Source organism: Oryctolagus cuniculus, chromosome 15, assembly GCF_051225735.1.
Source record: "Oryctolagus cuniculus isolate XC-2025 breed Fujian yellow rabbit chromosome 15, ASM5122573v1, whole genome shotgun sequence".
In the NCBI taxonomy this organism is placed as follows: Eukaryota; Metazoa; Chordata; class Mammalia; order Lagomorpha; family Leporidae; genus Oryctolagus; species Oryctolagus cuniculus.
Window position 1 is genome coordinate 15,541,948 of NC_142881.1, and position 15,299 is coordinate 15,557,246.

General features: G+C 47.9%; 1 protein-coding gene across 12 annotated transcripts in view; it reads left to right on the forward strand.

Annotated features, from left to right (window-relative positions):
- ABLIM1 (actin binding LIM protein 1) overlaps positions 1-15,299 on the forward strand; it is a 325,273-nt gene that overhangs the window by 80,321 nt on the left and 229,653 nt on the right. For 5 of the 12 annotated variants that reach the window (XM_089314275.1, XM_089314280.1, XM_089314289.1 and 2 more), the window contains exon 1: positions 6,530-6,861. The exons of 6 other annotated variants lie outside the window; for them this stretch is intronic. In XM_089314275.1, coding sequence (XP_089170401.1) covers positions 6,828-6,861 — 34 coding nt within the window. In that variant the 5' untranslated portion in view covers positions 6,530-6,827. Of the gene's footprint in view, positions 1-6,529; positions 6,862-15,299 lie in introns of those variants that run through there. One more of the 12 variants, XM_089314266.1, reaches the window with a different exon arrangement.

Sequence of the window (15,299 nt, forward strand, 5' to 3'; positions counted from 1 at the left end):
TTACAGGGAACAGAATAGGAAGGTTTGTTCTATTTTTTTAAAATTTTTGATTAGTTCTGTAAAGTTCTGGTGTATATCCATACATACTAACCCCACTCCCTTTATTGAAGTAAGTTAATGGTCTTCTTGGAAGAGATGAGGTTTGAATGTAGGCAGAGACAAGACATTCAGAATTTCAAAAGTCTACAGGAAAGTCCTCAGAATAATTGGTTTTCTTGAGATAATATGTACACTAGCTATTTTCACTGAAGGCGAGGGATGGAAGTTTCATTGTCAGGAAACTGTTAAGCACGCACTAAGAGAGAACGTTAATTAATTTTAAATTCTCCTGGATGAAACTGGAGAGCTGAAGTGCAGTCTGTAGTTCATAGTAGCATTTTCATTGTCATTAAGATAGGACATTTTCTGTTTCCATTGACGTTGAATGCAGCCCCCATGGAGAAGGTTCTGTAGCAGCTTGGTGGTTGGTACACACTGGGTGGAGGATGCAAGAGAGCTGGGATGACTTAGTGATGTTGTCAGGGCAGGTGTTTACCTCCTGGTTGTGTATTCCGCCTTCCTGACCTTCAACAACAGAAAATTCAGTGTAGAATGTAGCCCTTTGTGTAGACCACAGTCAATAAATATTTTCCTTTCTTCTCTGGGAATGAAACGATGTTATTGCTGGTGTCATATATCACTCATGAGCCAAATGAAGATGAAAATTAATGTTATAAAGTTATAAAAGTCCACTGATGGTATCGAAGTCATTGTGGTTTAACCTAATATTGGATCCTCTTACAGTGAGACCAAGATAGAATCTCTTTGTTCTACAGTAATTTGTTTCCTTTCAGACTTTATCCTCATAACTTTTCAAATGTTCCAAAAGATAGGAATCCCCCAATTCCTATGGCATATATGTGTCAGATGAGTCACTGAATAGAAATGCCTGTTGTTTTTGTAGGGAGTACAGAAGGCTTTTGACTCCCCTCTACCTGAGCTGGCTGGGCAGCACTGAGGATGGGACAGAACGAAATTGATATAAGGAAGAAGAGTGAGACAGAGTCCATCGCTGTGTATGTGAGATGAGGAAGGCATCTCATGGAAACTCAGGCATTCTGCTTCTCATTATTCCCTGTTGGCACAAAACATTCATGCAGATCCAGCACTGATACTGGTTCATTGGCATCTACATGGATTCTATGGTCAGAGCCACCTGCAGAAGCCTTTGAGGACATTGAGTTGGCGCCATGTGATCACATCTCACTACAAGACCATGATTAGAACCTACAGTCCTGAGTTCGAGTCCCTCTTCTGCTGCCTATAAGCTGTGACTTAGAAAAAACAATTCCTTTCTCTCTAGGCTTAGTTTTTTCATCTGTTCCAAACAGATTAGTAATAGTTGTTACTTTCCAGGCTTGGTGTAAGGAATAATTGAGAGATGCATGTGAGAAATGCTTACCATAGTCGCTGGCTCAGAATAACTGAAAAAATATTAGCCCTGTTTTGGGGTGGTGATGGCAGATGTTAAGGGGGTGATGAGGCTAGACAAAGACAGGTGGTGGATCTCCAAGTGCTCATCATTGTTCATCCAGCTTACTGGATTATTTATTACACAGAGAGTCTAGTTTATGTGTGCCAGAGACTCCACCTCAAGTTTTTTTGACAAACACTTGCCCAGAAAAAGAAAAAAGAAAAGGAAATAAGGAGGGGAGGGGGAAAGGAAGAGAAGAAGAGTTGACAGGAAGGGAAAGTGGACTTTGCCATTCCTCATCTGTTATAGGGGACACAGAGCAGCTATCACTGGCCCCTTTTACAGCTTTGGAACACAGGTTGGTGATGTGCCCGGGATCACTGGCAAAGCCAGGACGAGAGCTGAGTCTCCGCCTCTGCCTGCTCTGGGAAGTGTTGGATGGCAGCTCCTCACTGAACTTAGACGGGTCACGGTCACAGGGTGAGAGGGGCAGCCTGCTGCGCAGCCCTTACCGAGACAGTCTTACTCTGTCTTGTGTTGCCATGGTAACAACACCCGAGGCTGGGAAACTGTAAAGAAAAGAGGTGTGTTTAGCTCACCCGTTTGGAGGTCCAAGATCGGGCGGCCCTGTCTGCACAGCCTCTGGTGAGGGCCTTCTGGTTACATCACAGCATGGCAGATGATAAGTGGGGAGTGAGGAAGCAAGAGTGAGTCTCGGGAGAACTAGTCCAGTCCTATGAGACCCGCCCACTCCTGAGACGTGGCGTCCATCCACTTGGGAGGGTGGAACACAACCCCAGTTCCCACCCCTGGATGCTTGCCCCACCTCACCCCCACCACCCTGGGGACCATGCTTTCGGTACACGAATCTTCGGTGGACAAACCACATTCAGACAAGAGCAGAGAGCAGGCAGGCGCTACCCATCGAATCTGTCTCTTGGTGAATGGGGTTAAGTCGGGACAAATTGCAGGAAAACAATGTGACTCAGGAAACTGCTTTTAACATCAATAATAAGAACAGTCCCATTCCCCTAACACACACACACACACACACACACACACGGTCTTTAACGGTGAGACTTTTGCAGACAGCCCTAGGGAGCCTTAGAGGCACACTACCTTTCACACTGCCCAGCAGTGTTTGCAGGAATGGCGATTGCCCGGGCATCTTCTCTGACTCGATGGCTCTCCCTGAGCCACTCTACTCTTGAGAGAGTTTCGGCATCGTGGTCATGGTCTTCAATTCTGATCGCTGTGTCCACACTTCCTCTGTTTCAGCTGTCTCGTCTTTGAAGTAGAAATGGTGAGGTACCCGCCTCAGAGGGTTCTAAGGAATTAATTAAGAGGATCTTTTCTCAGTACTTGCAGAGAATGAGCCCTTGATAAATGTGAGTTATGAGTGAAAACAAAGCCATTCTAGTTGCATTCTAGAAGCTGAGATAGTGACCATATGTAAATATGAGTGTACTGGGAGTTGAAGATAGTTCAGTAAAGTTCACAGCATTTAAAAATAGATTTATGTTATTTGAAAGGCAGAGTGACACAGAGAGAGAGAGAGAGAGAGAGAGAGAGAGAGATTTTCCATGTATTGGTTCACTCCCCAAATGGTTGCAGTGGTCAGAGCTGGGCCAGGCTGAAGCCAGGAACCAGCAGCTCCATCCAGGGCTCCCCTGTGGGTGGCAGGCACCCCAGTACTCGGGCCATCTTCTGCTGTTTTCCCAGGCACAGTAGCAAGGAGCTGGATCAGAAGCAGAGCAGCCAGGTCTGGAACTGGCACTCCGATATGGGGTGCCAGCACTGCAGGTGGCGGCTTAACCCACTGCGCTACGACATCAGTCCCAGCACATAGCATTTTGTTGCTGGTCTCAAAAATGTTTTCATGGACTCTGCCGGGAAATCATAAGCATAAACCAGGCCTAGTAGCACAGGAACAGTTGTGTGCTATGAGTTGTGTGCTTGATGAGGCTTTCCGTTTAACTGTGTCCTAAATGGCACGGTGTTCTCAGGGCTTTTGAAACCAAGATCTCCAACAAAGTCACACAGCTGAGCTTGGGTTGGCGCCCGTTATCCGGGCTTAAACAGAAAAGCATTGGAAGACAAGTCCAAGGGAACTGACAAGCCAGTGCTCAGCTTTTCCCCTGTGCTGTCCTAGATGAGATCTCGAAGACGCCTTTTCCTTATGGCCTATGACCTTTTAAGAAATCCAGTTTTCCTCTCTCCCAGTGGGATCATCTTTTCTCATGAAGTCCAATTTGCTTCAAGTTTCTGTCTCTTCTGCTTACTTCCAAAGATGAGGCTAGGCACCTGTGAATGTCTCCTTACTCATGTCTGCTGTTTTTCACTCTCAGCCCCCTTGTAAATTACACTATGCCTCATCTCCTATTCTGCAATTACAAACCAGATGGAAACCAGGTCTCCCAGCACGGTATGCTGTGAGGAGCACTGATCACGGAGGAGCGGGGCAGCGTGTGTGGTAGCAGCCATGAGGGCCTCTCCACAGCCACGCCTTGCTGCAGACAGAGCCGGGCATGCTGGCCTGCTATAGTCATCCAGATAGCAAATCAAATGTCACCAGACAGAAGTGTCCTCCTCACGCATGCCTGGCTGCCCCGGGCAGGTCCCCTGACGGTCTGGCTCTAAGCCTTCTCACCTTTGAAGTGATGACATAATCATCCCTAGCATCCCCTCCAGCCTCTGCCTTCCTACCGCGCGTTTTCCAGACTCTGTTTTGTGGTCAGGGACCAGTTGTGCTGGATGGGGCTTCTCAGGCCGAATACATTCACGCAGTGCTTCTCACCATCTTCATCTTTCAGCTACGGGCACACCTGCATCTGGATGCACATGAAGTTCATGGCTAAGGACCCTATTTAATAATGTTCCCTGAAGCACTTCTCAAATACAGGTGATAGGCGATTGAAAGCATCTTTGTGTATTACTCTTGCTCTCTGATAGTCACTTTCTGGGGGAGGCTTCTGGGTCTATGAAAGGCATCCACTGCCAGGCTTGAAGATGACTGAGCTAATGTAAAGGGGAGGAGCTCCAGTGAAGTCTGCGATGTTAACTTGACATTGCAGAGGCACCATGGCCATTTCATCAGAAAGTGGCTGTGTGTTTTAAGCAGTTGGTTCCTGATCTAAACAAATCAATCCAATTATCTCTGCTTGGAGGGCTATAATGGGAAAGGCATTGCTTTATTGACTAATTGTTCAGAAAGTCACAGATTCAGTATTGGATTGCCTCCCCCTCCCCACCCCCTCCACCCGGCTTTTGTCTTACAAGCAGCGGGAACCAATGCAAGGTGCATTTAACGTAGCACTTAATTTTAACCTGCGGGAAACAGCTACAGCACACCACTTATTTCTTCCCTCTTTTTTAAAATTTTAAATTAGATAGGAATAATCATTTGAGACTTAAGAGGGTAGGAAAAACTGGCCTCCATTCCATTTTAAATGGAGCCAGGAAGAATAAAAATAAATGCAGCGGGTCCATCCTTATGGTGAAAATCTGAAGACACTGTCAAGCAAGCAAGCAGAAACACTGGGGCTAAAGTAAGGAGCCGCTGTCGTGAGAATGCTAAGCGCTGGGCGTCATCTGAGGGTTTGGATAAACGCCACTGGCCCACGGGCAGCAGCCAACCCATGACAGCTCCACGAATGCCAAGCATTTTATCAACGAGTGATCCAGTTGTGATCCTTTGTCTGGCGCCTGGTGCTGCCGCCAAGTCAGGAGGATGTTATCAGAGGCACTAAGTTCCAGGCAGTGATCCCGTTAGGGGAGGGGAGCCGAGCTGACCACCCAGTTTGGCTCTCCAGAAGCATTATAAAACAGCAGAATAGAAAAGCCACGTGGGCCTGAGGAGTGCAGGCAGGTGGGCCAACCTGTGGGTTAAAAAGAAAAAGGCCATGTAGATGGGGAAGACAGTGAGCCAGGAATCTTCCATTAATCAAGTTTTCTCTTTAACCAGTGTATTTCAAATTCTCTTTATGGTAAATGAACATCTTGAAATGAGTGCTGGTGGTGATGTCTTTTTTTTTTTTTTTTTTTTTTTTTTAAGATTTGTTTATTTGAAAGAGTTAGAGAGAGAGAGAGAGAGTGAGAGAGAGAGAGTTCTTGCATCTGCTGGTTCACTCTCCAAATGGCTATGGCAGCCAGGGCTGGGCCAGGCTGAAGCTAGAAACCTGGAACTCAGTGCAGGTCTCCCATGTGGTGACTGAGGCCCTATATGTGGGCCATCATCTGCTGCCTTCTCAGGTGCATTAGCAGGGAGCTGGACTGGAAGTGGGGCAGCCAGGACTCAAATCAGCACTCCTATGGGATGCTGGCATCGCAGGCAGCAGCTTAACCCATTGTACCATAATGCCAGCCCTGGTAGTTACGACTTTACTAAAGGAATTAAGTGTTTTAGTCTCACACTGCCTCTTTCTCCTCTTCGTCAGTGAGATGCTGTCTCTGGTGCTCAGCATGTTTATCCTAAATGTCTTCCCATTGCAACATCATCTCTATGGCTTTCCCAGTATGTAAAATCCCTGACATTCAAAACAAACTGGGAGAAAAATTGGACTATGGATGGCGAGTAATCCAGCCCAATGTCAGGACATTACTGAATAAAGGAAAAAATGCCTCTTTCCTGAGCCTTTCCGGATGAGGTCATTGTTCCCAGGCAGCCCAGACCCAACATAAAAAGGCCCAGAGTCCATGCCTCGTCTCCACCAGGGCCTGGTCAGGGAACGGCTTCCAAAGCCACGAAGAATAAATAGCCAGGCTCATAGTGAAAGAAGCCTCTCCGAGTTATAGTTGTTTTTGTTTTTTTAATTTCTAGTATTAAAACAACAGCAATTGTGGAGATGACAATTCATTAAGGCAAAGAGGAAGCAGGCAGCTTGGGAAAATCGACACTTGGCTTTCCATGTCTCCTGCACTTAATTGTTGTGACGTGACAGTGGCCACCATCTGGATTCTGGATTGTGCCGAGTGGAGGGAAATCCTAGGAACATTCGGGGTGTGCTTTCATAGCAGCTTCCCAGAATCGGCCATCCCCCATGGGTGTGGTGCCAGGAAGTGAGGTGCTGCTGCAAGTGGTCCTTAGAATCCGTCAGAGATGGGGAGGGCGAGATAAGGGGCCCTGGGCTCTATAGGTGAGGAAGGAGCTGGAGTCGCACCGGAAGCTCCTCATTCTTCCTGAGCTGGCTGGGACACACCCACGAGGCACACCCCTCCCTCCGGCCAGCTCAGCCCACAGACTCCCGGGAGGAGAGCCCAGCACAGCCTCTGCTTTGAGGAGTGGATGCGGGTTTTCCGTGTGCCGATGCCTAGTGAAGAAACGCTGAAACCCTAGAGCCCGGGGCACGCTGCTGACCTGACGGTGACCGAGCTCATGGACCCTCGTCGCCTTGTCAGAGACCACAAAGGTTTGACTGTCCATTTTGTAATCTTTTTTTTTTTTTTTTTTGACAGGCAGAGTGGACAGTGAGAGAGAGAGACAGAGAGACAGAGAGAAAGGTCTTCCTTTGCCGTTGGTTCACCCTCCAATGGCCGCCGCGGCCGGCGCGCTGCGGCCGGCGCACCACGCTGATCCGATGGCAGGAGCCAGGAGCCAGGTGCTTTTCCTGGTCTCCCATGGGGTGCAGGGCCCAAGCACCTGGGCCATCCTCCACTGCACTCCCGGGCCACAGCAGAGGGCTGGCCTGGAAGAGGGGCAACCGGGACAGAATCTGGCGCCCCGACCGGGACTAGAACCTGGTGTGCCGGCGCCGCTAGGCGGAGGATTAGCCTAGTGAGCCGCGGCGCCGGCCCATTTTGTAATCTTGACCTCTACCCTTGTCTCTAAAGATGAGCAGAGGTGCAGGAGTTTTCCACTGGGTGAAGTAGCCTTCTACTTACTGTACTACGCTAACTTGACAGTCTGGTTATATACGTAATACGTGTTTGTATAAACTGCAGATTTCATACTTGTATATCAACATATTTACAGATACCCAGAGCACAGAGAGGTGTTAAAATCTACGTGACTGTTTTGTGGCAGGAACCCAGCTCCATATAACCCACAGCGAGTAGGTGGGTTGATCTGTTGGGGGCTAAATTCAAAAGGCATCCTCCATGGCTGCAGACAAACACCCGGTTCCTGTGTCTGGGTCTTTGGCTGGGTTTGGGTGCCATCCCTAGACCACTTTCCCTCTAGTGTTTTAGGGGTGAGTTCCCTCCTGATGAGGCTGCCTGCAGAATGACCCAGCTCCTTCTGGTCTGCATTCCCCCGGGGGGCGATAGCCAACATCACATCCAGCAGACAGCTCCAGAGGCCACCTGACAGTCTCACAGCTGCTCCATTGAAACCGGCAGACGGTCAGTGTTGCCTCTCTTGATGCTTAGGATAACAGAGTGTGACTTAGGTTGGTTTCTGAGAGTGAACGAGAGAGTAATTTCCATGTGAGGCAGAGAGAGGTTTTGTCTCCTGCCTCCTTCCCTTCCCATCGCCTGCTGTCTTGCCAGCTTCCCAGGAGCTGCAGGGGATTTCAGGTCTCCCTTCCCACCCAGGACATGGTTCAGGTGCACACGCTTGTTAAGCAGTACGAAGGAATTCAAGATTGGCACACTTCTTTTTTTTTTTTTTGACAGAGTGGACAGTGAGAGAGAGAGACAGAGAGAAAGGTCTTCCTTTGCCATTGGTTCACCCTCCAATGGCCGCCGCGGCCGGCACACCGCGCTGATCCGATGGCAGGAGCCAGGTGCTTCTCGTGGTCTCCCATGGGGTGCAGGGCTCAAGTACTTGGGCCATCCTCCACTGCACTCCCTGGCCACAGCAGAGAGCTGGCCTGGAAGAGGGGCAACCGGGACAGAATCCGGCGCCCCGACCGGGACTAGAACCTGGTGTGCCGGCGCTGCAAGGCGGAGGATTAGCCTAGTGAGCCGCGGCACCAGCCGTGGCACACTTCTGTAGCTGATGAATAACCCAGGGTAGCTTCTTGCGCCGTAACATTTTCTCCTGTAAATAATGCCATTTGGGAAAAACCATGCTGATTTTAAAGTCTGCTAGTGTGGTTTTGAATTCTTTATTGATCTGTCTTATGTTTTCTGAGAAGTGAAAAGCTGACAAATATCAGAATAATAAGATTTAAAGCTAACAGTAGCCTCAGGTTTGGCAGTAAGCCAAGAACTCTGCCCCAACTTTTTCTTCCTCGGTTCTTTCTACAGTGTGGCATCACGCTCTTTGGCTCTCTCTGGGCCCTCCTTGAAGATAGAATGTGAATGTTAATAATAACTCTATGTGTCATTAGAATGGATTCATGTAGGACTGATACTTAGAGTGTAAGAGTCAAACGCTGTGATTGTCTGACTTTCCTAACCGAAAGGGGTCTGAGTGGGAGAAGCAGGACATCTCCAGATGTCTGTAATCTATATTTGTATAAATTTCAGGTCTTCTGTTTTCCTTGAAGTATATGAAAAGTGGATTTTACTTTTAATTTCCAGGAAAGATAGGGCAGGTATTAGAACTCTTATGTGACAGAGATCATAAGAGAGCAAGCCATGTCTTGATTATAATTTTTGAAGATCAAATTAGAAAGGAAAATTTTCCTTCTTTACTCTGATCTTTCGTATTCTCTTCCTTTCTACTCCATAGAATATTAAAGAATGTTTTTAAATTTATTTTCTTGAGAGAGAGACAGACAGGGAGAGTGAGCTCCAATCACTAATGCGCTCTCCAAGGCTGGACCAAGCCCCCAGGATCCAGGAACCCAGTCCAGGTCTCCCATGTGGGTGATGGCTACTTTAACTTCTGGAGTCGTCACTGCCTCCCAGGAACTGCATTAACGGGAAACTGGAATCAGGAGCTGGAACTGGGGGTTGCACCCAGACCCTCATAAAGGAGACCCAGGTGTCTTAACGGCTAGGCCGAATGCCTGCCTGGACTGTGGGGTGTTTTTAAGGTGCTTGAAGTCTTCGACTTGCCAGCTGGAATCAGGAGAAATCTGTATAATTAGTCATTAGTTGACTCGAATCTCAGTCATAATTACCTTGGAAATTGGAAAATTACTTTGAGACTTAAAAACAGGCACACTTTGTTTGCAGCACCAGCGGTGTCCCTCCTCTGCAGTTTTCTCCAAAGGACTCTCCATAGGGAATATTGGCAATACATTTTAATTAACTTTTTTTTTCAAGGGGAAGGAAGGATATTTTGAAACGGTATAAAATAAACAAGTCTGACTGTGCTTAAATTTTGTTTCTTATTTTCAGGGGCTGATTCCCTGACGTTTTAAAATTACAACCAACCTTCCACCTGCTCATCCATCCCTCGCTAATAAGAGGAGATCACCCTGTCCTCTCTCTCCTGGCACGCCTTGAAAGCTTTGGCTAGTTAGAGGGCCGTTGATTTAAGACTTTGATACAGCAATTTTTACCTGCTTGTAAAGCATAAATTTAGAGCTAGTGTTTGCACACAATTAATAGTAATTTAGGCATATGAAATACCTCGCCTTCTATTTTACATTAAAATCTGAGTGCTGACATGTATGTCTCCATCATTAACATACTTTAAAGCCTGGGGTGAGAGCCAGGATAGCAATTCAGGAAATTGGGATTTAACCAGACTTATCACTAAATGTCATTCATTTCTAAAAAAGGGGGGGAAAATCCTGCAACATGCTGGTTAGCACTCCTTTTAGGTCTGAGAGAGAGAATGCAATTGCTGGTTTTTCTGCTTTAAGAGGCGGTCACAGCTGCTACTGCAAATGAGCTCTGCCAGAGTGGGTGGCCAGTGGGTCAATCAGAGCATGACACTGCCAGGCGTGTGTCTGGGGAGGGGAGCAGGCAGCAGCCTGGGTGCGTGGAGCACTGGATTTCCATAAAACAGGCGACAGCAGAAAGGGTTTTGACAGCTTCAGTGGAGGCTCACCTTCCCACAGTCATGGCTGCACACTTCCCCAGCTTCCCGACTGCCGACCACCGCTGGGAGGGGGCCTTGAGGATCTTAATGGATTAGCCTGCTGTTCCTCCTCTCTATAGCACTGTGCATGCAAACAAGGGTCCTGCTGATGTGTGAACTGACAAGGGGACTCGCAAGGTGCTGTGAGATACTCCGAGGTGGTGGCAGAAGGTCCGGGCGTGTTCCGTGTTCCTGGAGCAGGGCTATTTTGTGGGAAGTACTTTTTTATTGACTATGAGTATTTTTCAGTGGTTGAAATGGTCTACCATTCCCATTTTTTGTTCCATTAAAAAAAAAAAAAAAAAAAAAAGCTTTGCTGGCGACCTGAACACAAATGTGCATACAGATTTGTGAATTTAATCCCCACTTGCCTTCTGAGGCTCTTGGCCTCAGCTGTGTCTTTTTTTTTTTTTTTTTTTACTTTAAAGTCACTCTTACTGTAATACTCTGCTCCTAATTGGTAGCTTCATCGGGGAGGGCCTGCTGATGTGTCATGGAGTCCCCCCTGGACTTGGCATGGGAACCGCTCGTTAACATTCTCTTTGTTGTAATTAATTTACCACGCTCTGCTCGGCAGGTGGCAGGTGTTGTGCTAAGTACTGCTCAGAATCAGTCTCCGTCAGTTGGAATTTATCATCACAGAAGGTCATTGGCATGTATGGGCCAAAGGTGTGTCAGGCAGCCAACCAGTATGAGACATTGTATAAGCATTGGGGTAAAAGATATGGGGAGGCATGGTCACCACAAGAGGCCAGGACGGCCGGCGCCGCAGCTCACTAGGCTAATCCTCCGCCTGCAGCACCGGCACCCCGGGTTCTAGTCCTGGTTGGGGTGCTGGATTCTGTCCCAGTTGCTCCTCTTCCAGGCCAGCTCTCTGCTATGGCCTGGGAGTGCAGTGGAGGATGGCCCAGGTCCTTGGGCCCTGCACCTGCATGGGAGACCAAGAGAAGTACCTGGCTCCTGGCGTCAGCCGCAGTGCGCTGGCTGCAGTGGCCATTGGAGGGTGAACCAACGGACAAGGAAGACCTTTCTCTCTGTCTCTCTCTCTCACTGTCCACTCTGCCTGTCAAAAAAAAAAAAAAAAAAAAAAAAAAAAAAAAAGAGGCCAGGACATTGGCTGGGAAGGGCTGGGGTCTCCTTGGGATTTAGGTGATCACAGAGGTTGCAGGGGGCACGGTTTGACCTCGGGTGACTTCTCACTAGGTTTATATGACGGAGGTATCTTGTCCTTGGGAAGCACCTCTGCCCACTCCTCACTGCCAGAGCCACAAGGGATTGGCGACTTATTTTCCCCTTGCCAACATGACTGCTCCTTGGTGAATTGCACACCAGGTTACTTGTTCTGATAGAAACGTGCATCTGGATGAGGGTGAGGAGACAGTGCTCCTTTCGGACACCACGTGCTGATTAAATGCTTGAATTCAAGAGGCAGAAAGATGGGCTTCGGATTGCAGCTTTGATATCTACTAGCTGTGTAACCTAGCACAGATTCCTCCATTTCTCTCAGCCTCAGTTTCCACATCTATAAAATGGAGGTAGCAATGCCATCTGCTTTATAAAACTTGCAAGGATTAGATGAGAATACCGTAAAGCTCAGGGCAGGGTGCCTCACACGCGATCATGATGAATGGGATTATATAATTAATGATTGCGTAGCTGCTCCTCAACTTACGATGAGGGTATGCCCCAATAAACCCATGGTGAATCGCAAATATCCTTAGTTGAAAATGCATTTGGGGCCAGTGCTGTGGTGTAGCGGGTAAAGCCACTGCCTGTAGTGGTGATATCCCATATGGGCACCGGTTCAAGTCCCGGCTGCTCTACTTCCCATCCAGCTCTCTGCTGTGGCCTGGGAAAGCAGTGGAAGATGGCCCAAGTGCTTGGGCCCCTGTACCCGTGTGGGAGACCCGGAAGAGGCTCCTGGCTCCTGGCTTCGGATCAGCGCAGTGCCAGCCGTCACATCCATCTGGGGAGTGAACCAACGGATGGAAGACCTCTCTCTCTCTCTCTCTCTCACTCTCTCTCTCTCTCAGGCTCTCCTCTCTCTGTAACTCTTTCAAATAAATTTTAAAAAATGCATTTAATACACCTACCAAATATCATAGCTTAGCCTTGTTTGTCTTAAATGTGCTAAGCACATGCACGTTAGGCTACAGTTGGCAAAATCATCTAACATGAAGCCTACTTTATAATAGAGTGTGGAACATCCCATGGAAATTATGGAGCACTGTGCTGAAAGTGGAAAACAGAGAAGTTGTGTGGGTTCACTTTCAGGCCATCACGAAGTTAAGAAATCTTAAGTGGGACCATTGTTGAGTTGCACTGTCTGTTGTTCCAGCTGAGAAATGCAGATTCTTTCAAATTACTCGCGTTGTTGAATAGTGCTTTGGAACCCGAAGCCTGGATTCTAGTTTGGTTATTTTATTTTTTATGCTTGTGGTTTATTTTGATTCTTTTAGTCATGAAAATTTCAAACAGTGCATGGCAGGGAAAAGCTCCCCCTGACCGACAGCCAAGCCTTGGGGGTGGCCGTGATCATCAGTTTTGTGGACTGACCTTATTTTCTTTTTCTTTTTTTTTAACTTTTATTTAATGAATATAAATTTCCAAAGTACGGCTTATGGATTACAATGGCTTCCCCCCCATAACGTCCCTCCCACCCGCAACCCTCCCCTTTCCCACTCCCTCTCCCCTTCCATTTACATCAAGATTCATTTTCGATTCTCTTTATATACAGAAGAGACTGACCTTATTTTCATCAAAGTGATGCATGCTTCTGGTTTTCCAAGTCAAAGAGTGGCTTCTCCATGACTGGGAGAGCAGGGGTTTTCTGGCCTGACTTCCTAAAATGAGCAGCAGTGCGGAATTTCTGTTACAGAATGTGGCTTCTAAAGGATATTTTTTTAACCTTTTTATCCTTCATAGTTGAATAAGCTAGTAACCTATTAAAAGGTTTGAAATATTGCTAATTTGATCAGTTCAGGGGAGAAAATTAATAGTACTCAAGAGAGATCTGATCTGCCCCTAGAACAAACATTGGCAACTTCCTGTAAAGGGCAGATAGCAAGATTTTAGGTTTTTACAGATCTGTGCTTTGTGTCCCCATTCTTCTCTCCCTCCCTCCTTTCTTTCCTTCTGCCTTTTCAACACAGTCCTTTAAAAAAATGGAAAAACGAAAACAAAACTCTTAATTTGGAGTTCATACAGAAGCAGTCTGCAGGCCAAGTTTGGCTCATGGGCTGTCATTTGTTGACCTGTGCCTTAGAATATCAGAGCAGTGAGGATGCAGCAGTCATGTAAGGGGCTGGCGTTGTGGTAGAGCAGATAAAGCGCGGCCTGTGATACTGGCATCCCGCACAGGTACTGGTTCGTGTCCCAGCTGCTCCAGTTCCAACCCAGCTTCCTGCTAATGGCCTGGGAAAAGCAGTGGAAGATGGCTCAAGTGCTTGGGCCCCTGCTGCCCACATGGGAGACCAGGAAGAAGTTTCTAGCTTTTGGTTTCAGACTGGCTCAGCCATTGTGGCCAACAGGGGAGTGAACCAGCAGATGGATGAGATCTCTCTCCTCTCTCCCTCCCTCTCTCTCTCTCCTCCTCCCTCCCTCTCTCTCTCTCCCTTCCTCTCTCTCTCTCTCCTCCTCCCTCCCTCTCTCTCTCTCTCCCCCTCCCTCTCTCCCCCCCCTCTCTCCCTCCTTCTCTCTCTCTAGCTCTTTCAAATAAACAAATATTTAAAAGAATGGTGCTTGTGGCCGGCGCCGTGGCTCACTAGGCTAATCCTCTGCCTTGTGGCGCCAGCACACCAGGTTCTAGTCCCGGTCAGGGCGCTGGATTCTGTCCTGGTTGCCCCTCTTCCAGGCCAGCTCTCTGCTGTGGCCCGGGAGTGCAGTGGAGGATGGCCCAAGTGCTTGGGCCCTACACCCCATGGGAGACCAGGAGAAGCACCTGGCTCCTGCCATCGGATCAGCACGGTGCGCCGGCCGCGGCGGCCATTGGAGGGTGAACCAACGGCAAAGGAAGACCTTTTTCTCTGTCTCTCTCATTGTCCACTCTGTCTGTCTGTCAAAAAAAAAAAAAAAAAAAAAAAAGAATGGTGCGTGAGATCACCAATGTGGCCTTCTTACTTGTCTAATCACTCACTGGACTGAAGGCTCCATGGAGGAAGAGGCTCTGGCCAGCCTGTTCACTACTGTACACACAGCGACGTCTGTCCTGGAACACCTGGTGCATCGCATTCAGCAGCCAGCAATGAATGAAGAAAAGCGGATAGATTGTCAGGCTTATTTGACAAATCAGCGGTTCCTTGCCTCATTCATCTCCCTCCATTGTTTCAGTGGCGTCCGCGGATACGGGACACGTGCTGGTTTTCAAGTTTTAGAGTACTAGTTAGTTCTAGACTTCTCACTTAGTTATCTCTTTGGAGAGTGTAACAGTCAAAATCCTAACCTTCCTTTGAAGTAAATCAATGCATAGTGTCCACAGTGATTTAAAAAAAGCAAGAGATGTCAACATGTGCATTTTATCTAGGAAGATGGAATAACGCACCAGGATAAGCAGCTAAGAGGTAGAAAAGGCTGCGTCCTGTCTCTTACGTCATCTGCACATGCAGGGAAAGGGACCAGAGGTCCAGCCTAGCATAGCATCTCTCGGCACCTTCTGCTGGTGTCGGCCAGGGTTCGTCTCCTGGGAACAGGACGAAGGAGAAGGAAGTAGGGTAACCTCCTGCCCCTAAAGACTGCCAGCCCAGCTTGTCTGCACTGCTGTTCTTCATTCCTGCTTCCAGCCGCACTGATGCCTCCAGTTCGTGGGTTCTGCCTGTCCTGTCCTGAGCTGACACCTGCCCCTCCAGGCTAAGTCTTGGTTACAGCTCCCATTCACTTTCTAGCTTCTAGAATTTCATTGTATCTCTTGTCTGCTGTAGTTTCTCCTGTGTT